Source organism: Aythya fuligula, chromosome 3 (genome assembly GCF_009819795.1).
Source record: "Aythya fuligula isolate bAytFul2 chromosome 3, bAytFul2.pri, whole genome shotgun sequence".
Lineage (NCBI taxonomy): Eukaryota > Metazoa > Chordata > Aves > Anseriformes > Anatidae > Aythya > Aythya fuligula.
This window is the reverse complement of record NC_045561.1, coordinates 11,999,045-12,026,072: the sequence shown is the minus strand read 5'-3', so window position 1 is coordinate 12,026,072 and position 27,028 is coordinate 11,999,045. Positions and strand designations below refer to the sequence as shown.

Here is a 27,028-nt window from a genome sequence, read left to right as displayed (position 1 = left end):
ACCACGATTTCCAAACCTCCCCTGACACAGCTTCACCCCGCTCCCTCTCACCCTCCCGCCGCTCACCAGACGGATCGGTGCCAAAAAGGACCAAAAAAAAAAGGTGCGGGAAGAACAGAAAATGTCCGACGGGACCGGAGGGCGAAGAATAACACCCACCCCTCACGGGCACCACCGCCCGCCCTCCCTTCCCTCAACCGCGCATGCGCGTTCCCCCCTCTGGCTCCCTCAACGCCGCCCGTGCGCATGCGCAGTGCGCGCCGCGGCCTGGTCTCTCGTGTGAGGAGGCAGCGGGGGAGGCCGCGGCCATGTCGGGCTCGGCGGGCTCGGGCGGCGGCAGCGGCTCGGCCAGGAAGCGGCTGATGAAGGAGGAGGACATGACCAAGGTGGAGTTCGAGACCAGCGAGGAGGTGGACGTGACGCCCACCTTCGACACCATGGGGCTGCGGGAGGACCTGCTGCGGGGCATCTACGCCTACGGTGAGGGGGGGGGAGGGGAAAATGGGGAGGAGAGGGGGAGAAAAGGAGGGGGAGAAGAGGAAAGAAAGGGAAAAAAGGGAAGGAAAGGGAAAAAGGGGAGGGGAAGGGAAAGGGAAAATGGGGAGGGGAGAGGAAGGGAAGCGAAGGGAAGGGGAGAAGGGGAAGGGAAGGGAGCTGGGGGCCATGGGGGTGTTGGTGTGTGTTTTGGGGCCCCTAACGGCTGTTCCCACAGGGTTTGAGAAGCCGTCGGCCATCCAGCAGAGAGCCATCAAGCAGATCATCAAGGGCCGGGACGTGATCGCACAGTAGGTGGCCGTTCGTTGTCTGCAAGGTCTGCCAAGGGGGTGAATAGGCAGGGGTAAAGCCGGTGTGTTGTCTCTGGTGGTATAAAAACGGATGTGGTTGCCGTTGGGAAAGGTGTTGCTGGGTCACTAGTGGGAACTGGCGGCTTTCTGGGTTGTATTGGCTTAGCTGGTCCCAAGGAGGCCTTATAGCAGCCTTCCAGTACCTAAAGGGGTCTATGGGAAAATTGGAAGAGATGCTTTGGCAGGGAGTGGAGTGATAGGACAAGGGGTAATGGCTTTAAACTGAAAGAGGATAGGCTTTGATTGCATGTTAGGAAGAAATTTTTCACCGTGAGGGTGGTGAGGCACAGCAGCGCCTTGCCAGAGAAGCTGTGGATGCCCCATCCCTGGAGGTGCTCAAGGCCAGGCTGGATGGGGCTTCGGGCAGCCTGGCCTGGTGGGAGCTGTCCCTGCCCATGGCAGGGGATGGAACCAGGTGATCTCTGAGGTCCCATCCAACTTAAGCCACTGCTGGATTCTGTGATCTAACATTTCCTTTAAAAAAATTAAAGATCTTCCGAGACAGATGGCAGAAAGCTGAAGTACTGATCTGATAAAGAGTAACTATGCCAGAGCCAGGGAGCCTGGAATAGACAGTGCTTTGTCCCTGATGCTACAGTCTTTAAAGCTGTCTGTCTGCAAACCACACTGTGATCATAACAAAACTTTGTGGCAATGTTCACTTGTTTTCAACAAATGAATGGCAGTTCCTTTGGGCAGAGAGGTGGAATGTGTTGAAATTGCGTGTGTTGTTTATCCAGAAATGGAGAGCGTTCACCAAACATCTGTTCCTCAGGTCACAGTCCGGAACAGGAAAAACAGCAACGTTCTCCATCTCCGTTCTGCAGTGCTTGGATATACAGGTAACTTCACGTGCTGAAAGGTTGTTTGTTGTTTTTTAATTAATAGATTCATCATCATAAAAGCCTCTGTTTGTTAAGAGCAAAGAAATGAAGCATTCCATTGAACTCTTAGTTGTGGGCAGTAAAATTGAGGCAAAATTCTGACTGAAAATTTCATTAGTTTAGCTGTTAAACCCACCTTGACGAAATACATTCAGAAAAAAAATCTTACGAAGTTGGTTTTAATAGCTGACCTCATTCATACAGTTTTATTTTTGTTGTTAGAGGGCTAAGTTAATCTCTGAGCAGGCAGATTTGCCCTCAGCAGTCCTAACAGCATTGTCGACCCATCTGAACAGCTGCATACATTGCACAAAATCAAATGCAGACTGGTGACTGACATGTTTGCTTGTGTTTTACTCAGTGGTACCATGTCCATCTAATTGTTTTTGAAATATCCACTCAAGTGTGTAGATGATGAGTAAAATGATTTTCTGTGGGCTGTTACTCCTTTAAGTAAAGCCTAGATTGCCATTCACCTGTCACTGCCTGGGGTTGTAAAAATAAACGTTGCGTGTTGTGAATGAAAAGGTCGGCTTTTTGCTTTGTTTCTGTAAAGTGCTCACAGTAGTTTTCAAATCCAACACTTCAAAACATTATTTTTGTGCAGTGCAAGGTTTTTATCTGAACTGGAAATAGGAAATTTTGGTCGCTTAAGTTTCTTTCTAGTCTCCTGTAAGATGAGTACACACTTCTACAAGTAATTTCAGCAATTAGGTAGAAAAGCGAGCTGTCAACTGAAGAACCACCCAAAACCAGACTTGTCAAAAGCAACTTAATGTAAGAAGCTGTTACTGTGTAAGTGCTCTGTGTGGGAGCAGCTCTCTAGGTGCACTGACCCATGCAAACACTAGGTTTTAGCACAAAATTTTATGATGAATCCTTGAAGTGTGACGTTTCAGAGTACCATGACATCTGTTGCCTGTTACGCTTGGATGCTATCTGCCACGTGACCAACTGCCACCATTGCCTGTTCTTGTCAGGTTCGTGAGACCCAGGCCCTGATCTTAGCACCAACTCGGGAGCTGGCGGTACAGATTCAGAAGGTAGGAGCATCTCAATCACCATCCGTAAAGCACTTGCAAGGCCTGCTGCCAATTCCCAGGTGTTTCCCAGCAGAGCTAGGAGTGCAGCTTCTGCTTTTTCTTTCTGGAAGCATTTACATGTTTTCCTGAAAGGAATAAGAAATTATGCTATAGGGCTGTTTTTCCCATCTGTATTATATCCGTTCTTGGTTCCATGGCTGTGTTGTTTAAGGTATTACACCTTCCTACCTGAATTTTTAAGGACAGTATTTTTGTAAAGCAGTTATGATCCCCAGAGACTGAGTCCTCAGTGTTTGAAAGCCTGCCCTTGAGGAGGTTTGGGTAACAACTAAAACAAAATAGTATTTTTATTGAGCTTACATCTTCTGAAAAAAATACTGAATGGCCATGCAGCTTCAAAGCTCTTCACATATAACAAATTTCATGAGAGCTCAGTTGGTTAATCCATCCTTTGTGTCAAAACAGGGTCTTCTTGCTCTGGGAGACTACATGAACGTCCAGTGTCACGCCTGCATTGGAGGCACCAATGTGGGGGAAGACATTCGAAAGCTGGATTACGGGCAGCACGTTGTAGCTGGCACTCCAGGCCGGGTGTTCGGTAAGGAGCTCTGAGAGGCTGCAGCCCTCCAGGTTCAGATGAGTTGAGCCAGGGGAACACTGCAGATTTTGTGCACTTAGATTCGAAAGAGATAAGTCTGAATTTACTGGAGTAATATATGAAATCAGAGAAATCAGTGGGGAGAATATTGGGATTTTCTGTTTATATTTTGCATTTCATTGTTGAATGGTTCTTTACTCTTTTTTGTGCTAGCAGGTAATTTTTAACAGGGAAGATACTGCAATCCTAGGAAAGAGGTTAAAGTCTTAGAGGAGAGAGGAGCTGGGTCTGTTTGAATGTCAGAATTAGGCCCATATTTTCTGTGTACCAGCCCTCCCTAGCTCTTTCTTAAATCAGGTGTACACACAACTGTACTTCTTAGTTTCACGACATAAAGATTTTTATATTTATTGGTAATGGTGATTGCCCAGTGGTAGTGTTAGCCTTCAAGCTCACATCTTCTGTATCTCTGAGGAACAGGCAACACTTTCTTATGTGAATACCTGTCACTGGGAGAACACAGAGTTAGTCTCCGTAAGTGCAAGGACATAAAAATGCAAAAAACAATTTGGTGGCTGCCAAACTGTTGGCTTCGAACAGCACACTTTAGAGCAGGTACTTTTTTATGACAGTATGAAGGAGTTACACAAAGCAATGTGCTCCTTCGAACAGGAGGCAGATTTGCCCACTCTGTTGACACAAAGTTCAGGTAGCACTTTGCATTTTTCACATCCAGCTGCAGTTTCTTTGGGAGACTGGTTCACCTGTGTGCAGTTACCAAACAGCCTCCCACAGGTGAGGTTCTGAGAGCTTCCCTGCAATTCATGCTCCCTTAGCTGAATGGCAGAGATGTGCCCGTGGTTGTAGGGCATGCAGTGGCTCTTGGGTGTGCTTTTTTTCCCTCACCAAACACTAGTCCCTGTTGGCAGCAGGGGCAGTGCCTGTCCTCCTTCCAGCAAAATGCACTGACGGGCTGAGAGCAGTGTAGGCTCGCTTGCTGTCAGAGCCTTTTCATCTTACAAAATGAAATCTTACAGATATGATTCGGCGTCGAAGTTTAAGGACTCGAGCCATCAAAATGCTGGTTTTAGATGAAGCAGACGAAATGCTGAATAAAGGTAAAGCAATTCTTTCTACTCAACTCTGAGATTCCACTGTGTCCCAGGTGTTAGTCCCGCTCCTTAAAAAGAACTGGTTTTGCCAAAGCTAGGCAATTACATTACAGGCTGCACCAAACTACGTAACATGCCTAAATTGTCCAATTCAGGTGCTGTGTCATTTTCAGTAGTTAAAAATTCTTGAGTGCTGCCTTTTGTACTGTACTGCGCAACGCAGCCATGTCCAGGTGTGGGGAACTGGGGAGAGGTGAGCAATGGGTTATGCTGGCTGAGTTATTGATTCAGTCACTGTTCTCATAGCTCAGACTGTGAAAAAAGAGGATTTTAAGGCGAAAGACATGCTAAGTGTCCTGTGCTACCTGATTTGCTTTTGCAGGTTTTAAGGAGCAGATCTATGATGTGTACAGATACTTGCCTCCAGCTACGCAGGTGGTTCTGATCAGTGCCACTTTGCCTCATGAAATTCTGGAGATGACCAACAAATTCATGACCGACCCCATTCGCATCTTGGTCAAACGGTGAGTTTTCTTGGAATGTGAGAGAGACAAGTGTTCCTTCTCACCAGTGCAGTTTGACTCGGTATTTGCAGATGTCCTTGTGTCCCACTTTCAAGCAGCAGCAGACTTGTCTGACTTAATCCTCATCCGATTCTGTTCGCTGCTGTTCAGCCTGACTCCCCCATCCCTCCACATAGAGCAGTCTCTTCTGGAAATTCACCTCTCAGGCCTCCCTGCTTCCTGTGCTCCTCCAGAGGCATCCTCCATTAATTTGCTATTATATAGTATGGCTAGAAAGCTTAAAGCTGACTGATTCTGGAGGTAGAGCTTACATCTGGCATTGCCACAGATGTTACTGAACTCGCCAAGAATCAAGAGGAGTAAGTAGGCAGCCTGGCTAGGGAGGGCCTCCCTCTTGTCTGATCAGTCTCTTTTGCTAAGATGTTTGAACGTAAAAATAATGAGAACAGAAGCATTTCCCTTGGAAGCTGTCTAAAGCAGAGAGGGTGCCCAAGTTCATGTCTCTGTTGCACAGGTAATGTTTGAGGCCTTTCTTAGAGCAGACTTCTCCAGGGACTTCATAGAATAGTGTCTGCTTCAGTGCAACCCACTACACCCAGGGCAGAGATGTGAGCTCTGCTAAACCACAGCCACCCCTTTTACCTGTGTTATTGTCTGTATTCACTTCCTCATGGCATGTTACAGCTCTTCTTCTCCCCTACAGTGATGAGTTGACCCTTGAAGGAATCAAGCAGTTTTTCGTGGCTGTGGAGAGGGAGGAATGGAAGTTCGACACCTTGTGCGATCTCTACGACACACTCACCATCACCCAGGCTGTCATCTTCTGTAACACCAAGAGAAAGGTACGGTGGCCACCAGATGGATACATTATGTATTCCTCTCTCAAAGAGGAATTTATTCCTCAAAGAGGAATTTATTCCTCTTTGTGAGAGGAATAACAATATTTATTCCTCTCACAAAGAGGGTCTCCTCTGAGAGGATGACTAGGACAAACCCAGCTAAAAGGCCTAGTTGTTTCCCCTGTTGGGAATTGTTCAGTAAGAAGAGAGCTTAAATGTGTCTTTAGGATGTGCCTAACGTAAACAACAGGTTACAGGCAGCAGCACTGATGTAGTTGGTAGGAGCTGCCTTTTTGGACTAGTAGAACTCATTGGATAAGAATGTGCTTATTGTAGTTGTTTGTAAGCCCAAAAACAAAACCACCCTTTTTGAATAAACATCCTTAATTCCTTTCCTTTGGGAGTTCATGGAAGCCTGTCATAGAGCTGATGCTCTGTAAGGACTATTTACTTCCATAATGCTTAATGGAGCTTCCATTAGCTCCGTAATGCTTGTTAAAGTGTCTCTCACTCCTTACCAGCATGTGTGTTCAGACATTCTCCAAGCCCAGCTTGCGTAGTTGACTGCCATCAGCAAATAGCTAAGCCAGGCTGCTTGGCTGTACCCACAGGTAGACTGGCTGACAGAGAAGATGAGAGAAGCCAACTTCACAGTGTCATCCATGCATGGGGACATGCCACAGAAGGAGAGAGAATCCATCATGAAAGAGTTCAGATCTGGTGCAAGGTAAATCCCTTGAACAGTGTTTACATCATTGCTACATCAGGTCAGGATTTCTTCAATTGTCTCATAGGCTTCTAAGACTGGTTCCTTTAAACCTTTCTCTCAAGGCCTTGTTCCCACTCTAGCTTAAAATCAGAACTCTGATTCCCATCCATCTTCTTATGGTGTCTCAGGGGTGGGGGATAGTCACCCTCCAAGGAGGAATGCTCCTATTTGTAGGCATCGAATTGGCCTCTTCAGCAAGCTAGTACAGGCTGGGAGTTGCTGCATTTAAAATAAATCAAGGAAGATAGATGAAAGCTGGCTCTGCACTATCTGTCTCTCCCCTGAAGGCTGGCAATTCTGCATGGGACAGCAGCCTTGTGGATGCTGTCAGCATGCTGTGGGGAAGCCTAGTGCTGGAAAGACAACTCAGCACCTCACACACCATCAGAGGGGTGCAACAGGAGTCATTGTCCCCTTCTCTTTGCAGCCGAGTCCTCATCTCAACAGATGTTTGGGCTAGAGGCCTGGATGTGCCTCAGGTGTCCCTGATCATTAATTACGACTTGCCCAACAACAGAGAACTCTACATACACAGGTAAGCTTGTTCCCATGAGGGAATGCAGCTGGCTCACTCTTCCCTGAGGTGGCTCCAGTCTCTCTTTCCTTCCACCTCCACAGAATCGGCCGCTCAGGCAGATACGGGCGAAAAGGTGTAGCGATCAACTTCGTGAAGAACGATGACATCCGCATCCTGCGGGACATCGAGCAGTACTACTCCACCCAGATCGACGAGATGCCCATGAACGGTGAGCATGGGCCTGCCCCAGGGAGGCTGCTGGTGCGCTGCAGCTGGAAGGGATGGAGGCTTCGTTTTGCCACGTGCCTCATTCCCAACTACACCCTCTTTTCTCCCCCTAGAGAATCAGGGGAAAAAATTGGGAAAATCTGGGTGCACTTTGCTGCTGGGCTGTTGCTTTCAGCCCACTCAGTGCATACTTACATTTTCTTTTTCTTATTCTCTCATTTCAGTTGCTGATCTTATCTGAAGGTCCACGTTCATCAGGGAGTGGTACTCATCTAACCATTTGTTAGCCTCCATAATTATGTCTTGGACCCACCTCCTTTTATTCATACTGCTGGTCATATATTCCTGAGTTGGGCTGCAGTCAGGAACTTGTGTAAATAATGTCTTTACTCCTGCCCATGTTTTTCAATAAAAAAAAGGAAGTTTTACCATAATTTGTGCTTACTTACTCTAAACTAAGACAGTCACAGGCAGGAAGCTTTGAGATACTGCCACAATAGGGTAGCACAATCAAAAAAGCACTGGAGACCATAATAAAGTCATAAAATACCAGGCATCCTGTTCAGCCTCTTACACTTGCTGTGCTAGCTGCTAGACGTTTTAGATTTTAACTCATTCTTGCTTCTCAATGGATCAGCCTTACATAGAAAAAGCTTATGGCAAGCTTGTCATAAGCTGCTTTAAGAAAACTGAGTTACAAGATAGAAGGTTCCTGTCATTTATGACCTTTCAGAGTTGTTTTTTTTAATTATTCTGGATGAATATTTTCCCATCAGCAAGGAACCTGGGGACTTCAGCAGAAGTTTGTAAAGTTGAGTTCCTGTTTAACTTGATGCCAGCTGGGAGAACACAGTCTAACCACAGTAGAATAATCACTAACATTCATACGTTTCCTGAAGTAACCAAAAATATCTTTTATCTTGACACCTTTCCCACAACACACATGCACTCACCAGCACTGGCCTTTAAGGCACCAGTGCCTTTAAGGCACCAGTATCTCCAGTAACCAGCGTTCAGGGCCTCGTCTGTCTCCAGCTGCCTCCCGCAGAGGGCAGCACTCACACTACAGACGTGTCTCTTGGTCCCCCGTGCACCCCAAGGACCTTCCAGTCCCTCTCACAGGAGCTCTGGTCCCTGGTTGCCTAACAGACCTGTAAGTGCAGCCAGCCTGGCCTCGGGGCTGCTTCACCAGCTGGCTCCCACTTACCTGGCTAACCCAGACCCCTGTTCTACACTAACACATGCCCTGGCTCTACAGCTGCTGGCACACGCTTGCCATTTACTCCCATCTCCCCACACAGCCCCCATGGCCCAAGGTCCCACACCAGGTGGCACTCAGGCGTCTCTTGAGTCCCCCCACCCAGGGAGCAGGTTAGAAACAGAGTTAAAGGAGAGAACAGGTCAGAACACAGCAATCACACACAGACCCAGGACAGACAAGCACACTCACCAGCAGCCTGCTGACATACAACCAGCACCTTTCATGCCCTTGACTTTCCATTTCCCACACTTGTTCCTCTCCAAAATCACCTTGATCTTTTTCTTCCTGCCTTTGGTTCCTCCCACGTGCATCCCACAGCATGTTCTGCACAGTCCCCAAGGCCCCTTCCCCGCACCACTAACCTCCCTCACTCTGCAGTGAGCCCCTACTGTAACACCATGATAGGTTTCACATCCCTTCGGCCACAGCAGCAGGAGAATCCTGTGCTCTGTGTATGCATGCAGACAAGCCCCCTAACACTAAATGACTAACCTAAACCTTCAGAATGGGAACCTGGGGCAGTGGGGGAAGGATGACAATTGTCCCTACCATTCTCTGTGCCTTTAAGCATTCATTTCATAGCTTCCTGGCACAGGGTTCAGAATTCTCCCCTTCCCCACTCCCTTCCACCATCAGTCCTCTGATGCTGACAGGGTAGAGTCTGGGTCAAGTCTTGCAGCCTCACTAGGGTCACCCCTGGGCAGGGTTCTGCTCTCACCATCACTGCAGGGCACAGCGCAGCCTCACAGCTGACAAACTTCTTGCATTCTCCAGGAAGGTACAGGGCAAGCATCCTACACGCCTCCTCAGTCTTTTGACTAATAAGGAAAAGAGATTCAGCACCAAAGCATTAGATTGTTTAAATAACGGTATTTAATCTGTACAGTTTTAAAGATACCATAAAATGCAACATTCCTACCTCATCTTCAGCATCATTCACCTGGAGCTGAGCCCTAATCTCTGGAAATCAGGTAACAACCACCGCTCCCTAGAAGCTCCTTAGGGTACAAAAGTCACAGTGCAATTGCTTTAGTTCTAAACAGATGATTTCCCTCCCTGATGAGAGGGGAGCCTGATGAAGCTCAAACATTGATGGAAATTTTTACTACTGCGGAATGAAGAAAAAAATGAAATACAAGCTATTGCACACAGTCATTTCCAGCTGAAACTACAGCAGTTAACTCTTTAGCTGCCCTTGTACTCCACACATCTGAAAACGCCTTAGTTGATGCTTAGTCAAGAGTGAAAACAGATCCTGTAACAAGATTTCAGAACGATACAATTGTCGGAGGGCAGAAGCTGACACAACTCCACAAGTCAAGAAGCGTGCTTTAGAAGAGCAGAAAGTTTTCCTAAACAGGGAGGGGATATGAGCTAGACAAATGTCATCTTTCAGAGACAAGCATGAGAGAAACATCAGCTTCAATAGAAAGCTATGAAGTACAATAGACAATCTGTTTACATAATTGTCAGGATAAGTATTTGACATAGTTTATGTAGTAGAATACATACTTAAACATCTTTTAAAAATAAGCACGAATTTAATTTCATATATACACAACTGATTTTAATCATGTACTGAAAATAAATTACAGGAAATAACTTTAAAATGCAACAGAGGACAAGAGTTTCACAACAAACATTCCCACTGATTTTCCCAAGGGGGTGAGAGATTGCAGTGCTCAAGGCAGGTAAATATCACAAATATATCAAAAAACTTCAAATTGTTGATGCATTCACACATTTACATGAGCCACAAACATTCCTTTACAGGGACTGCACTTAGCTACCACAGAACCAGGTTTTGCCATAAACTACAAAACTTTGATACAAAATCGTATTTATATATTTATATTTCATATACATGCCCTATCTGTGATTTCTTAAAAAATAAAAACTAAACACACTGTACAGACAATCCTAACTCATTGCTTGGTAGCTGTAGGCAACGTTTTTGGATGGAATTTCTCCCCCAGTAGAATTAATGGCAATATTATATACATGAAGGCTAAACTGCAGAAAAAGACAGCTCAGTTCTGATATGCACCTCCCTCGGGACCAGGTCTGCAAGTTCAAGGCAAGACACCGTATGCTCTGACCCACCGCCTCCCTCACCAGCTACTCCTGCCATCCGCGGCGTGAGGAACCAATACATGCATTTGTGTAACACTGGTACAAAAGGCAGTAAAGCAAGATACATACTGCAACGGAGTGGCTCTAATGGCTTCACCAACTCGACACACAGAACAACTCCTGCCTTAGAGGTGGCAAGGGGACGTGGCAGAGCTAGGTACATCTGGTGACAGCACCCTTCAGGTGGGTCTGATTGCTACTTCCCTGAAATTACCTCCTGCAGAGGACAGGCTCCCCACTGTAAGCCAGAAACTGCATCAACTCAAACACCGGGGGAAAAAATGCCTCCCCCACACACTCCCCAAAACGCACACATGCACAGTTCACCAGGACTATACTTAAAAACACGCACCCCTCCCTCCCACCCCAGCGGTCTCCATGGCACCAGTTTGTCTCAGGAGCAGAGCACTGACAAACTTACTCTCCCCAGGTGATGGCAGCAATCTGTGAAGCCAGTCACACTAAACTACTTCTACAGTTGATTGTAAACTTTGGTTTATTTTTTATTTTTTTTTTATTGAGTTCTCATGGTACAGCAAGCATGTCTAAGATGAGAGGGCAGAGTTGAAGAGGAGATGAACTGTCAGTCTGTCTTTAGTCTGGCATGGTGAGACACCTGCTCGGTCAGGCCTGCTTTGATAGAGTTTTTAACAGACTGTCTCATATGATCCTCCACCAAATTATCACTCATGGGCTTCAACACCTGTGGAATGAGAAATGTGCAAAGAAACAAAAAAAATGATGTAACCAAGGAAAAGAAAATATAAACGCATACAAAAAGATGAGACTCAAAATAATGAAAAAACTTGGAATGCTGAAGTCTGAAACAAACTGACATGAACTGAAAGAGAAATGAGTTTTGCTGCTACGGTAATGAGGTTAAATCAGCCACATGCTATAAACACAAGTGATATCCCTCCTATACAGCAGTATTTCTCTGAATTCAAACCACTTTATAGTTCCTAGAAGATGGATGTGCAATTCCATACCCTATATGCAGCATCAGTCTGGTATGGTTACAGCATTTATGCAGACCGGCCCAGACGGTCCAGCTTATTGTCCTATATGTGTAAGTGTGAACACTTCAGATACAGAAAGAAAGTTAAAAACACTGGCTAGTTTTTCTTCTTGTTATTGTTGGATGAGAGTCGCTGTCGCGGCACTGATGTAAGAGCACGGCGAATCGTTCGGCATCTAAGGACTTCAAAGAGTTTGGAAAACACCTAAAACATGAATTGAGCTGTTAGGGAAACTGGCTCTTAGAAAGCAGCAGAAAAAGGCAGTCAAGGTCAGGAAAAAAGATCACCAGTAGCTTCTTACCTTCCTGGGATTCCTCTGAAGCATGGAAGGAAAAGAAAGAAAAATCAATAGCAAGAACAACAATGCAAGAGACTCGGACCAGAATCTGTAGCTGCTTTGCCCATTATCAGTGTGGTGTAACTGTAACAATACCACCAGCAAGCTCTTTTGGAGAACACCTTCCTCTGGCCCATAAGAAGCCATAACCAAGTTCTCCCTCATCTCAGGGAAGGCCAAAAATCAAATTAAACCCTACATGCTCCAGATATCCTACAGCAGTAGTGCTATCACAGTGAGCACTACACATCCAGCTGACACCTTCCATTTTTCTTGCAGTGCTCTTCAACCCCGAGATGCAAAGCAAGAAGCTACGGTGGTAAAGAAGAGCCTCAATTTTAACCACTAGTCAAGGGCTGCAACTCAAATTTTAGTACCTGATGCTCAATTTCTTATTATGAAATCCATTTTGTCTCTCCAGTTACTTTACATGGCAGTTCATAACCTTACACAGTCGTTCACAGACAAGTTTAGTGTACCACTGCCTAGAATTCATCTGGAACAAAGTCACTTTTCAGATGTGGAAGACTGTAGCAGTATAGAAGTCTCCAGTTAGTTATTTGCTTAACACCTTGTAGAACCTATTTTAGTGAGAAAAATGAAAAGCTACTCAGAAGAGTTGGTCAGGAGCTCTCCACACCGGCTGTACTAGGACAGCTACGTCACCTGGATTCAGGCAAAATCTTTGTACAGAGGCCTTCGGTTCTCTCACACTGAAGTCTTCTTTCAGGGGTTAACCTGACTGGCATGTGTTTCTTGTAACAGCAGTAGCACCAACTGCACCACTTGAAGGGTCACAGAATACACAAGTCTTCCCAGAGGAAGAAACTTGTTGCACATCCTCTCATAGCAGCTACTGCACGTTAGTCTGGTTACTCATCATCCAGTTTTCTTTGAGGCCTAATTAGTCCTCCAGTGTCACACTATCAGGTGAGGTGAAGAAGGGCAATGTTTCCACCTTCCACATTTCTTGAAGTACTTTACACACCACATCCATAGTGCAAGTTTGCCACTTTAAACTTACCTTTGAAAGCAGAATTCTCTGCCCCAAGAAGTAGTATGACTTCTAACAAATCCCTCCACTCTTACCATCCAAGCACCTAGCAAAGCTAGTGAAGCCTTTATGTAACACATACACACATGTATTTAAGTAACATTCCTGGTTTAACATTCCTTCTGTGGGACAACACTGCAGAGTGGTTGTACTCCTGACCTGATTTTCCCTGCAGCAGAACGAGTGTCCTCCCTTAACTCTAGACCAGCTTTTACTCACAACACTGAGCAGAAACTATTTGATATGTTTGCTCAAGGAAAGATTTTTCATGAAAACGAATACCAACCTGTTCCCATATAGCTTCAGCGATCTGATCAATGGCTGTTCCAACTTCTCTGAATTCCCCAGAGTACTTAACGTATGCCCAAGTACAAAAGGATATAAGAGCTATCCCCAGCACGAGATTACACAGGGTAGCTATGGAGTTCATACCAAGGAACCCAGTCAGTCCTGAGGTTATATACATGGCAAACATGACTGCAAATAGAGTGGCAGGGGTACGAGCAGCATAAAAGATGTTTTTGCCATCGTTGTGCTTCACAAAGTTTGCATAGATCTCGTCAATTTCCGTCTCGAGTTGTTCCTGGTAGCGCCGACAGAACTCCTCCCCTCCCATCTTCTTCACCGAGCAGAACTGCCTGACAGCCGATTCTCTGTAATCCTGGTGCTTCCGCTCGAGGTCCGCCGGGGCAATGTAAGGCTTATCTCCTCCACAGATCTGTAGGAACAATCAGAGGTGGTGTCAGCGCATCCCAAATATCTTGGGCTGTACTGAAAACAAACCTGCCCACCTCTCAAGCCAGCAGACTACCTCCTGCAACTTCCTTGGCTCTTTAAGGTCTAGAGTCCCATCCCAAGGGAAGCAGCCAAAGGTTCTGTGCATCACGGCTCAGCAAGAGCCTTATCTGTCTGTTAAGATATGAAGCCATAGCATATGACAGAACTAAAATTTTCAGTCCATCCCTTTGGGCAAGCCCAGGAGAGGAGAGCAACCACAACATATTTTCCTGTTATAAGGTGAAATAAGGAACACCAGAAGGCGGACAAAGCTTGGCTTGAGGAAGGTTAGATAGCGCTCTGAAGCCCTCCCCTCAGCTTTTCACACCATGTCACCCACCTCAGCACGAGGTTCACTGCTGAACTTGAACACCAGTGAGGTAGATTTTGCACACTCAGCAACTTCCTGCTTATTGCTGCCACTTGCAGGTCCCAGGGAACTTACCAGGTGATATGAATAAACAAGAACTAGCTGCTGACATCTTTAGCCTGTTCTTCCCTAGACTGTCCTCTAGGCTTGATTCAGCTCAACTTGTGAGAGAATGTTTCTGCTGAAGGGAAGAGACCATGGACTCAGATACCTGTGATGTGGACACCCACCATCTTCCTCTCCCTAAATCAGCATGGGTATGAAAATGGTTAGACTCCAATGATGACTTCTCTGTAACACTGATGTCTGACCTCTTATGGACTATGATTAGTGATTACCTAGGCCAAAGGTCCCAACTGCTCAGATCAGCTCCAACTCTGAGTCTGACTGTAAAGGTCCATGTCTAAAGACTGAAGATTCTTTCCATATGATGTCACACCACAGCCTTTCCTCTCCTGCCACAAGGCAGTGCTTGTCATCCTGTGTCTTGAGCACACCACCTTTAACCTCCTCCTGCTGCTTCCCCTTCAGCAGGGCACTGAAAAGATCGCTTTCTCAGAGCACAGGATACCCTTTCTGCCTCACAAGTTGCATGGCTTCACTGACTAGCTGCTTCAAAGCAACGGGATCCTGAAACCATCACCCCACCTGCTGCCCCCTGATGAAGTTTAACAAGCACCTGTCTGATTTTTCCTTATTACAGTTCTCTGTACCTGGCAAAACTCCCTGGAAAACAGGTCTCTCAACCTCCAAAACTGTTTTTGCACATTGGTCAGAGTACTGAAACACTAGGAGCTTCTGATGTATCAAGACCACCGCTTGCCACACAAATACTACCACTGTTCTCATGCTCTGTGCGCCTGCACCTGTTGTTCCTCACATTTAAGATCATCAGGGGAAGAGTATTTTGTTTATGCACACTCAGCAGAAGAGGGCTTTTGTTCACCAGTAGAACTCAGTACAGTAAGAAATACCCATACATAATCCAGTCTTAAGTGATGTTCCTAAAACAGAACTTTCAAAGTCATGTCACATTAAGAACACTGAGACATCTGGATAGAAGTTGATTTAAGACATTTGTGTTTTTATCTATGCTACACTCTACAGTGACACAAAAATATACACAATACTGGGGAAAATTACTATGGAAACAAAGTCTGTTTGAGAGCACGTCTGTTTCTGTTTATTCCTTACCCCATGTAAGAAGCCTTTTGAGTACAGTATCTCAACAGCCAGTAAAGAGTCAAGGTAGGAAACAATTCAGCCTTTTTTTTTTTTTAATAGAAGCAACCCATTAGTTATTTTAAAGAGATTTTCCAAAAATGGAAACAAATGAAGGAATCCCTCTACACCAGCATTCTCAAGTCAGCCTGCTAACAACTGAAGCTGGCTAGCCTGCCACTAGCATTAGGTCTTAATCTAACTTCAAAACTGAAAGCTACTTCAGTCATTAAGACCAGAATTAGCCCAGTTAATGGGGAGCTCTGTTTGTGGCATGTTATCACCCATGTGATTTCACATTTAAACCCACTGGTCCTGTTGTAGAGTTTCTAAATAAGCATAGTCTTGTTAAGCTCTGCAAGACATGCAACTGTTTCCAGAATTTGCCATGATAAAACATTGCTAACACCAGGAAGTCAAAGGGTGAAGTCCATCCAGGCATTCAGCTTGGAGTGGTGTAAGTCACTACCTTCAAGAGAAGAAGCGAGTAAGAAATCGCATATTTTTTTTCCAGACAAAATAGCTTTTGGATTAAAGTTTTTGTTTGTTTTTAAAAAGGGGTGATTTTAATCCACACATTGGACAGCTAGTGAATAACCACTATTCAAAAGTGTGAAGCCATCCTAGAACTCTACCCTTGGGTCTACCCTGACCCACCACGCATCTCCTCACCTGTCTGCACATTTCGCATTACAGGATCTTTAAGAGCAACAGGAGGAATTAGCAGGTGGTATATTGACCTCCCATTCCCACACCTCCTCACCAGTTTACATCTCAAAGAATCCTGGATTTTCTGCAGACACCTAACCTCAGTGCAGAGGACACAAAACACGTCCTGGAGCCTAAGCTACTTTTCCCCATCAATATGCTCACAGCCAACACCAAACATAACACTAAAACTGAAGGCCCGTATTCGCATGCAGACAGAAGTTATCATACCTGCTCCATGCCTTTGCTGTACAAGTCTTTTGCTCCTGCCACAGCAGCAAGATTGTTCGCCTCAGCTGTTGCCTAGAAAACATTGAGCACCACGTATCACTACAGCATCACCAGCAAGTTACACACATGTAGTTACACTGCCCAACACACCCCACAACCACCAAGGACTACCAAGGACTTCGATTGCCAAGAAAATGCCCCACATGAACAAAAGAAGGTTAATGATAGATACTAAAACAGAGCGACTAGAAGAAAGGGGGTTTGGGGCTTTCTAGGGCAGCTGCAGACAAAATCCCACGTGCTTGTACAGACTTGCCATCATGAGCAATCTCTTCTGAATGTTCTACTGTTAAAAAGCAAGTAAGGATCTCTAAATTACTAAATGTTAATCCTGATATGTCACTACCTGTGAAGAAAGAAGCGAGCCAATATTCCTGCATTATGTGCAGTTTTGGCGTCAGAATTTGTAAGGACTTAAGGCACCTTTCAACCTGTGTTGTGTCCAGGACAGTTATTCTAGCTCATCCTGCAAGATGGCATCTTCTGTATCTCACAGACACATCTATGGCATGTTAATTGGAAGAAATGATAGCAGCCTTTGTTTCACTGTGACAAGTTTTCTGAACCATTCCTCCTGCCAAAGTCTAAAGAATTGGTTCATTGACTCCATTCTGGCTGTTTATTCATCCTTCTTATCTTAATGAAGTGACACAGGAATCTTAATTTAAAGAGTCTTATAAATATGAAACCGTTAAAACCAGTCCTGGAGTCCACAGTTGGATGAAAATTCTTCAACCCAAGCAATTTAAGGATTCAACACAGAGCTTTGCACAATCAGTTTGTGTTCAGATCATTTTAAAGCTGATTTTTGGGTTGATCCAGAGAAGATGTAAAGAAGATACAGGCCTTAACTCAGTGTACTTATCCAACCTAACAACCCACACATGCAATAAAGGAGCCCAACACTTAGACAGTGATATTAGCTACATGACTTTACGCTTTTTCCTTTCTGTTTGCTGCACCAAAAGCCCTGCGAATAAAGTCTGAAAGATACTGACAGAAGAGCAAGTTACAGGAAACATGCTTGAAATTGAAGCAGTTAAAAAGAAAGCAATCGGTTATACCCTCTGCTCCATTTGGGGGATGGGACTGAGGAAAGAAATGTGTGCCCAGGCTACACAGTTCAGTCTGCTTTCACAGCACACAGCTCCTTCAAGAGCTACAGCTCTGTGCAGGAACTACAGACTCACAGCATTCATGACCTTCAACTGCACAGGGCTTATGAAATACACATTTTCTATCAGGTTATTTGAAAGAAAAGAAAATACCTGCAGCATAGACTTCGGGTGAGGTAGCTCCTCTCCTTGATAGATTTTAATGTAAGCCTAAATGGAATAAATAAGAAAAAAGAGGTTTCTTTTTCCTAAGCATTTATGATTGAGGAGAGGGAGAGAAAAGGGATAACATAACAAAGAGCTCAGAAGTCATTACTTTGTAATAATGGTAAGCATTCAATGAATCAAGTTTCTCCACACATACAGGTCTGGCATTCACCCATTTACCCCCAGTGTTTTAACTCCTTTACTTTCCCAAAGCCTAACATGAAATCCTTATTATCTCCAGTTTTAGTAAACAGAAGCAATACTTTCACAAAGCATTTCAATTAACGTGCTTCCATCAGTATTAAAATAAGTCGTTCATCCCTCTATCAAAGCGGTTCTCTTTCAATAGCTGCTGACAGGCTTGCTTTCTGTGCAGGCACCAATAAGCCACTGAGTTTGGTCTGTGCATGTGTTCACTTTCAGACTTTCTTCCACTTCAAAATACAAGTTTCCATGCCTTCCATAAGTAAGGGCTGTGCACTTGAGGCTGGGGCCTGGCAAAGTTGGGGAGTACCTTGAGGAGATGCAGCCACTATCTCAAAAAAGTGACAGGTTTGGCAACAGCCTTCCGCTCCCTCAAATGCATTAGAAGGTCTTTGCTAGGCAGGGAGCCCTCTTCCAAAACCATGAAGACAACCAACTTGCACAGACTTTCTGGCAAGAGGTCTGTCCAAACAGCCAAAAAGCATAATTTATTTCCCCATGCCTTGTTCCCTTGGAATTCCCTTGGAACATACACAGTGTTGAACTGCCAAAACACCACTGGAAGCCAAGTAGGCAGGCTGTCCCTCTGTTCCGCACCCTGCCAATCCTCGGGTGCTTTCTTTCACCATGGTTCCCCAAGGCTGGAAGAGAACATCCTTCATGTATCTCCTCCAGCCCACAAGATGGCCCACGTCCTACAGCACAGTTCTTGGGACAGGTTAAACCAACAAAGCCATGCCATGAACAGCCCCATAGAGACACTGCTACTGCTCTCCCCCCAGCTTGTCTACAAGCCTCTGTCCTGAAGATTTTCTCCCTAGAGGAGATGAGAACAAGGTCATCAGGATCCCTACATACCTTCTGCTCTAGGTGGTAGGACAACCTACAAAAACCATTAAACAGGACTCTGCTCCCAGGACACCCTCCTTGATTCTGTAGCTATTTCCTCTGAGTAAAAACCCTCCGGTTTCCAACTCAGGCTTCACGATCTCAGCTTTAGATCCACAGTCACAAGGGAGCAGTTCTCTTCAGTTATGCAACTACTGAGTTCCCACAGCACCCTGCTTAGCAGATCCCAGACTGGCTACTGCAACGTGAATCAGGCAGCTTTTCAATAGCTGCAATGTCACACTCAGTTTTAGGGTGCACTCCTTCCTAAACTGCTGTTGAACATGCACTCCCTGCACCATATGGGATCGAGCCTTACTACATAAGAAAATGGAACAAGAAGTGATATGCAGCCATGTAAATACAGAGACTGAGCATATGAGCTCCAGAGAGGATTTCATCCTTAGAGTAGCCACGACTTCTGCATCCCACATCATGCCTTTCATTTGCAAAATAAAGAAATCCTTTTACAAGTGTTAAGAGTTCTGGTCTCAGATTCACCCCTTGCATAACTACTTTCATAACATCAGCTCTGTCCTGCCTCCAACGCTCACACTCAGAAGAAGCAATGCAAAATTAATGCCTTGAGGAATGCTACTTTCTTGTACAGAACCAACTGTTTAAGCCATTCTAATTCAAAAAAAAAAAAAAAGGCTACACATCAGACCAATTCCTGGTGACATAGGGATTATGTTATCACGTTACTGCTGGTGTCACCATGATACCAGAACAGCTCAGGAGTTTAACAGCTGCAGGTATCCACAAATATTTTATAGCATGAAATGTTGTTACACATGCAAGTGTTTAAAAAGCATCTTCCTTACAAGTAAAAAAAAACTGGAGGGGAAGAAAAAATATCTGATGTTTTTACTGCATATCTAGAAGTTTAAGAGCTGGTTTACTATCTGTATACAAAAACCCTCTTAAAAAAAAAGAAAACAATTTCTAAAGAGTAAAAAAATCTCTAATAGAGCTTGAAGTATTTTTAGCTTATTTACAAACTAATAAAAAGCACTCTTTTGCCAATAGTAGTCTGGAAAAGAGCTACACTGTCAGGAAGCTGTGTGCCAGTTCTGGAAACAGTAATGAAATGAACACAAAATTGAGCTGATCAGTGAATGTCAGCCTAGATACCCTCATCTTCTCTGGGAAGAACATGCCCTAAAATTAGAATACTTTCTTTTAAGCCATTAACAAAAATAATTAGCATAAGTTTGCTTACCTTGAAGTATTCTACAAGATCTCTACAGGTCACCTTGGATCCACTAATCTCTTTTTCTACCAAGTTTTCAGGGGCAAGCAGTAACGGTACCAAATTCCGTAGTTCTTTCTTAAAATCCTCATCTATATCTAGTAAAAGTCAGAAAACAGTGGTTAGTATTTAATCTTTTGTTTCCCAAAGGAACACTGACAACCCATAACCCCTCAAAATACCATCACAAGCCTTAACTGCATTTTTAAAATATTTAAAGGCTTAAATACATACTATAGCTTCAGTAAATTCTATTTACTCTTGAAATATTAAATTCCAACAGAGAACAGAACTCTGTAGTCCTTGTAGTACTCAAAGTGCGTTTTCCCTATTACACCAACACCTTGCACAAACCCACAGATCTGTCCCACAGAACTTGTCAGTGGGAAACTGCTGCAAAAATCTTGTTTTCAGCCTTTGCCATTCTGATATATTCTCTCTATTGGGGGAAAGGCAGTAATTGTAAGAATCCCAACTGCTTCGCAATTTGCGGTGGCAGAAGCCTACAGCTATTTTATAGTCATTCTAGCTTTTGACCTTTGCTTTTGAGAGTTGTTACAGAAAAGCCTTTCAATAACAAGAAAGGAAAGTCTACATTTTATGAACGCTCACGTCTGAAACCTTTATTTTTCTTTAGAATCCTTATTATATGACCTTTAGGGATGTCTCAAGTTAATCAAGATTACAATCAACATCCAGATAAAGATATCCATTCCATCTTACCTTTAAACCAAGAACACACAATACGCATTTCTAGATTCTATCATTTCACCTTTTAGCCCTACACTTTTCTAATCAAGCATTTCAATGGCCAACTATTTCAGTGCTTAACTTCTATGATAAAAAGAAAATGAATTCAGTGATCTGAATCAAGAAACACAATGGAAAGCTTCCTACCATTCAACCTCCCATCGAAATTTGGATTTGTTGCAACTTTAAGACCAGGGTGGGGCAACAGGAAACAGCCAAGGTTACTGAAACAGGAGTGAATATGCTTTCTTACGTTCTGTAACTCTTCATGCTGGTTTTGCTTTACCTGAAGAAAAAAAGAGGTGTAAGAGCTGCTAATACAGATTTGCAGTACCTCAAGATTAAATACCAGCTTGAAAGCAGTAAGAGCACAAGTGTGTTTAGACTTACTTCTGAACCTAAAGATGTTAAAGATGTAGAGTTCTAAACCCAAGAACCCTGCATAAGTGAAACATCACAAGCATTTTAAGAGCTAGATCATTGTGCATCACTATCTTGACAATGAGGTGTCACTTAAGTTAGATCAGAGTAGGACTACTAGACATAACGTACCTGCAATCTTTTCTCTAGGAACTTTTTTCCTCCTTCCAAACCATATGCATGTTCATAGGGGTAACTCCAATCTCTAATTAAGAACATTAGTGTCTGTAAAAGGAAGAACAACAGGGGTGAATGGTTTGCATCATTCCTAAGGTCAAGAACTATCACACGTAGCTGTTTGAAATTTTTAAAAATTCTAAACTTGGCTATTCTAAATTAAGTAGCTTTGTAGTTTTGTGGTGCAAGTAGTTGCTAGTTTTAAGAAAAATACACCAATATACACACAAGTGCAACTTGCTCCTTATCTGAAAGGAAGTACTTCAGCATCTCAAAAAGAGAGCTTCCCTGTTCCATGGGTTTGCCTTTTACTACCCCAGAAGGATTAAACATGGTTGTTTCCTCCTGTCAGCTGAAGACAGAGAACAAACCTTGACATTAATCTTATCTGAGATGAGGTGCTTGAAGAAGACACCATCTTGCCTGGGCCAATCACAGGAACATAAAGGGCTCACAGTTGCAGGGTGAATATTCTAGAGACACGAGAGTCTCAAAAACTCACTGCTGGTAGCATTACAGGTTAAGAAGAATCATCTGATAATTCGGGTTTGGAGAAGTCTCAGTCCTTGTCTCCGCTAAGTAGAAGAAGCCTCAAACTCTCCTCTAGCCTAGGAAATAGTCAGGAGACGCTAGCAGTTCTGGAAAATTCAAATACTGTAGCCATTAATGCTTCAAATAATGAAAATGCAACGTCCCTCAATTTCTTCAAGGCCATATGACCTATATTCAGAACCACGCACCAAAGACCAACCACATCTCAAGAAGAAATGAGTTAGGAAGGGAAGGAAACATGAAACTTTCTCCTTGAATTCAGTGCATCACTTGACGCTTCCTTTGTGCTTAAAACCCAGGCACAAAGCTATAGTTGCCTAAAATATGATCATCTTAAGCATTCTTCTACTGTTTTTGCCAAGAAACATAGTGACAGAGAAGGAAAACCAGTCTCGTAAAAAACAGACTAACAGACTGGCTTCAGCCCAACTAAGTTCTCTTCATAATTATCCTGAGATAATTTTCTACACATTCAATTGCTTAGACTCAACACACAGTTACCTGAAACGGCTTTTGGTATATTTCTTCCATAGCTAGTCTTCCATATTCTGTAAACAACTGAAAAAAAAAAGAAGAGCGTAAGGGTGACACACAGAAAACAGTCTTCTACTGTAAGAATCCTTTATGTCACTAGATAACAATGCATTCAATCTTAAGTTGTATTACGGATCTAGAGTGGTCAGTGCAGCTCAAGAACAAGTACGCCAATGGTCAGTGAAATTCAAGGAGGAGACAATTCCCGCTGGTTTCACATTGCCACTCCAGAACTGGCACTACACCGGGGCTCTAAGTGGGTGGCCAGTGGGCTATTCTCAGAGGAAAGCTGACTGCGTCTCTCAGCCAGGCAGTTTCCAACACTCATCACCTCGGCTAAGGAGGTACGCCTGTCTAACACTTGCCCCCTTACTTCCTACAAAAAATTTATTCCCGGAAATCTCAAGGAACTTGGCTTGCGTTTCAATGCCTAGTACCTCAGCTCTAGCCAAGTTCAGCAGCTTCCCAGATCTCTGCTTCAGCCTGTGACCTTAACTCATAATTGTTCTTTCTCTTCAGCAGAAGAAAAGCGCTAGCTGTCTTTGCCTGGTTGCTTTCAGGCATCTTTAATGCTAAAAGCAGCATTCTTCCTCACTGGACTAAGTGGGCCAGCAAACCCATGAGAACAAAAAAATCACATGCTGGCTGTTTCAACCAGGTTTAACGCTGTCAGGTGAGGGTACCTCACAAGCCCCTTTATAAACTTTGGAGAGTGAGATGAAGGAAGCCCTCTAGAACAAGGTAACTGTTCCTTTGCATTAAAGCTCATCCCTCGACACCTCAGGAAAAAAAAGTCCGTGGCTGAAAGGACAGTTTCCCCTGTGTCAGTTACAAGAGCATCTGAAAACTTACAAGACTAATTTGACACAAGTTAACTTCCAAGCCCTTGTCACCCTGAGCACAAAGAAGCTCTGAAGAGGTCGAGCACACCCATGAGTGGCTTGTTCCTGAGATCTTAACTTACCACCTCACTCCATTCCCTCCTACATGGAAAATATGCAGCCAAAGAGTAAGAGTATTTCAGAATAATATCTCCTTCCCTCAGACCATGATTCCTTGTTCCCACCTTCAGTGGGCAGGGAACAAAAGCATTTACTTTTACTTATTGCCCTTCTCCTCCCTTTCTTCCCTCAAATCCCATCTACTATAAAAGAAAGGGAACACTCCATTCAGACTGCACTGAGATTGTTGAAGGATCAGGGTGATCAGGAAAGTCTACCTTTCAAATAATTTACTAAACCTTTTTTTTTTTTAAATGGTGTTTGTTTTCCCTGTATGCTTTGTTTGGTTTTGGTCCAGTGATACAATGCTGTTAACTGAGAACAGCATCACAAGATTATGTTGAGTTAGTGTATTTCTACTTCCAGTATTGGCAGCCAGTCTTTAGCAGCACTGAACAAGACAGAAGTCCTTTCAATCAGAGGACATGTAAAACAGTTTTAAGCTGTGACGAGGTCGTGGCCTGAGCACAGGCAGATATTTGTTAATACACAAGCTAGCCTTTGAAGCTACAGATTTTAACTTAAGGAGATAAGGCTCTTACACCATTCATATGAAGCCAGAATTGAGTGGCCTTTGATCACAATGTTCCATTAGAGGATGAAAACTCCACAGTAGTGAGAAGACAACTCTCATCTGCTCTTGTTTCTAGGCAAAAATGAGACTGTAAAAGTTTTTCAGATGAAAAACTAGAGAAGGTTCCTGAGTGGAAGATAATCTTCCTGCCATGACACAAGCTCCCAAATTTCTACAGAAGCTAGTTATGAAACACTATCTGTCTTCTTACGTTAGGGAAAAAGAAGAAACATGGGAAGTGTCTTATGTGCTTTCATAAATCATTTCCCATTCTAATCCTTTCAGGAATTTTGGAATTTCTTACATAGAGACCAGAGACTTTCTAATGTACAGACCAGACTAGACTTAAGATTTCACCAAATTAGGAGCTTATGCTATTTTACATCTACACTGGCAAAGAGGAAGCATCACAGATGTTGATGCAAATAACGTTTTAATAGGCCGAACTAGTTTTAGTATCAGGTCAGCTTTCATGTTTTATATTAAGTAGGAAGCTGCTCTCAAATCACAGTTACATTAGTAGTAAAATCAAGAACAATTTCCAGACTGTTAATTCAGAAACAGCTTAATATAAATTCAGCATATTCTTACCTGCAAGTGTTGAAGGTCATCTTCCTGAATATTCTGGGACAAGTTGTATACCTGTAAGAGACAGTAAAGGAATTAAAATGCAATTTGAAACCCTTATCTTCATGCAGCCTTTGTTAGGCATCTTGAGTGGTTTTTTTTTTTTTTTTTTTACCACCTCCAGAAATATTTAACTACCTGAAAGCCAGCCTCTAGAACAGTATCAAAGAAGGCATCTCAAAAAAGTCACTCCCTATACCAAGTGGAAGGGACAAAAATCACTGCTGGCCACCCTAATCCTTCCCAGATCATCCTTCCAAGGAAGCAAGCTGTAAAGAGATCTAGTAGTAATGCCGAGTGCTTCAAATCATCATATGGGTGTGAGAGGAGGACTGAGAAGGACATACCTATCTGTCATCCTCAAATCTAAATGCTCCAGGACTCAGTGATCTAGCAGCATCACCTCTGACACGGGAACAGCTGAGCAGGTAGTTCACCAGTTTTTTTGCTTCCAAATCTTCCTGGAGAAGTTGGGCTTTCCCCAGGGTGCTCACAACAGCTTCAATAAGTTCAACCAATACTGAACGGCAGTAAACTCAAAGATGTATCAATAACCCATAACTTGTCCTAATCACAGGAACAACAGGGGCAGGGGGACAGGGCAAGGCATAGGCAGTGTTCTACATACTAAAACATCACAGTTCACAGCAGTATGTCTGAACAAGGTCACTTGACATCCCTTAAAAACCTGCTTACTTCTTGCACATCAAGACACAAGCCTAAAAGGAGTACTGGGCATAGCACAAGAGAATCGTCAGGAGTTTAACAGTAGCAGCAGACGTACATTTAACAGATAAGTGTAGTTTCACCCTTAGTTTTGTCATCTAAAGTCTTCTAAAGCTTCTGTACTACATTTGCATAGAAGCAGTTGCTACTTTGCCATTTTTGTTTGGAATTCCCCAGTTCAGTCAGCAATTTAACCCAGCTTGGCCTTGAATGACCTTGATTCCAGAGAAACTTACCTATATAACACTGAAAACTGGGACATTAAATGTGAAATCTTCAGTAATAGCTGGAGGAAAATACGCAGGCGAACTTTCTAAGCATGGCTAGAGAGAGACTCTTTGCATACTTGAGCAAGAGGGTTCCTACAGCTGTCATTATTGGCCAGCACAGGTATTCTCACCTGGACAGAACTCGTCATGGTGCTCAGAGCAAAAACCGTTGCACAGTCTTTGATAGTGGATTGGCTATCAAAGGCACCTTGGGTATCCATGAGTAGTACAGCAACCTAGAGAGTTTTGAAGAGCAGCAACAGTTAACCAAGTTGTTACACTTTCAAACTCCAGGTCATTGGGTTAAATTCTGTTTCAAGTAGAGCATCTCTCTGCTTCCCTACCTATTTATTAAACCTTAGCCAGCTCCCTGCACACACATTTATGCACACCTACAGATTAGTAAGCAGCAATACAAAACCATATCAGCAGCCTTATGTCCTTGGCCTTGCTACATTAGTTACCCTCTCCCACAGAAATAGCATCCCTCAGCTCAACAAGGCACAGAGCAGAGTAGAAGGTAGTTCTTCCTCACTGGAGGAGCTTCAGTCTCAGCTCTAATAAGCTATACTGGATTGTTTTAAAATGTGTCTTAATTATTTCCAGAAAAGCAGTGACACTGACCATCTGCTAGAATGACACGGATGGATGAAGTCTTATCATTAAGACCACTTCATTTCTAATTGCCATCTTTGGAATCTACAATTCCCTTCTCTTTCAGTTAGGGCTGACTGATAAGCAAGAACAAATGAGTGATTTTATTTTCTCAAAAGCACAAACAGATCCTCACAACTGCTGTTTTTTAGCCAGATAACTGTTTGGTTAGGTATAAAGTTTAACAAAACCTTCTACAGGCCTCTAAACCACTAGCTGGTTAAGATCAGTGTCCCATATTAACCACCAGATATTTCCTTTTCATCTCAGCAATGCAGAGGCTATGAAAGTTAAATAATCAAGAGCTTACAGTTCAGGAGAACACAAATAGCTGAGAATACAGCACTGGTATTACAGAGCAAGTGTTTACTGACAACATTAGAAGTTGTTACAGCATGAAAATAGACACCCAAAATCAAAACTATGCAGTTAGGTTGATTTAGAGTTAAAATGCTCAACAGTTTTGATAGCGTAGAGTTTGTGCCATTTACCCTGCTGTTAGACATGCTTTTCTTTTTGCGGGCTACCTGTTAAACTACACAGAAGGA

At 43.6% G+C, this 27,028-nt stretch overlaps 2 protein-coding genes across 3 annotated transcripts in view; one reads left to right on the top strand and one right to left on the bottom strand.

Annotated features, from left to right (window-relative positions):
* The first annotated feature begins 269 nt into the window (after positions 1-269).
* EIF4A3 (eukaryotic translation initiation factor 4A3) lies at positions 270-7,793 on the top strand. The gene is made up of 12 exons (XM_032185426.1): positions 270-480; positions 713-785; positions 1,621-1,687; positions 2,710-2,772; positions 3,238-3,370; positions 4,408-4,488; positions 4,865-5,006; positions 5,710-5,848; positions 6,457-6,572; positions 7,042-7,149; positions 7,233-7,360; positions 7,584-7,793. The coding sequence occupies exons 1-12, from the start codon at positions 309-311 to the stop codon at positions 7,598-7,600; spliced, it is 1,239 nt and encodes a 412-aa protein (XP_032041317.1). The 5' UTR covers positions 270-308; the 3' UTR covers positions 7,601-7,793.
* A 1,677-nt stretch (positions 7,794-9,470) lies between these two features.
* ATL2 (atlastin GTPase 2) overlaps positions 9,471-27,028 on the bottom strand; it is a 39,089-nt gene continuing 21,531 nt past the window's right edge. Inside the window, exons 4-14 of one of the 2 annotated variants that reach the window (XM_032184408.1) lie at positions 25,958-26,062; positions 24,796-24,846; positions 22,597-22,653; positions 21,499-21,591; positions 21,094-21,232; positions 20,167-20,294; positions 17,799-17,855; positions 16,471-16,542; positions 13,450-13,881; positions 12,074-12,088; positions 11,388-11,976 (exon numbers count right to left, since the gene is read on the bottom strand). In XM_032184408.1, coding sequence (XP_032040299.1) covers positions 11,869-11,976; positions 12,074-12,088; positions 13,450-13,881; positions 16,471-16,542; positions 17,799-17,855; positions 20,167-20,294; positions 21,094-21,232; positions 21,499-21,591; positions 22,597-22,653; positions 24,796-24,846; positions 25,958-26,062 — 1,257 coding nt within the window. In that variant the 3' untranslated portion in view covers positions 11,388-11,868. Of the gene's footprint in view, positions 11,977-12,073; positions 12,089-13,449; positions 13,882-16,470; positions 16,543-17,798; positions 17,856-20,166; positions 20,295-21,093; positions 21,233-21,498; positions 21,592-22,596; positions 22,654-24,795; positions 24,847-25,957; positions 26,063-27,028 lie in introns of both variants that reach the window. The other variant, XM_032184409.1, reaches the window with a different exon arrangement.

What these genes read in the sequence shown, in the direction of transcription:
- EIF4A3 (XM_032185426.1), top strand. Translation starts at nt 309, where the DNA reads ATGTCGGGCTCGGCGGGCTCGGGCGGCGGCAGCGGCTCGGCCAGGAAG. An exon ending in AGACGAAATGCTGAATAAAG is followed by an intron (nt 4,489 to 4,864) that starts GTAAAGCAATTC and finishes TTGCTTTTGCAG; the next exon opens with GTTTTAAGGAGCAGATCTAT. An exon ending in GAGTTCAGATCTGGTGCAAG is followed by an intron (nt 6,573 to 7,041) that starts GTAAATCCCTTG and finishes TTCTCTTTGCAG; the next exon opens with CCGAGTCCTCATCTCAACAG.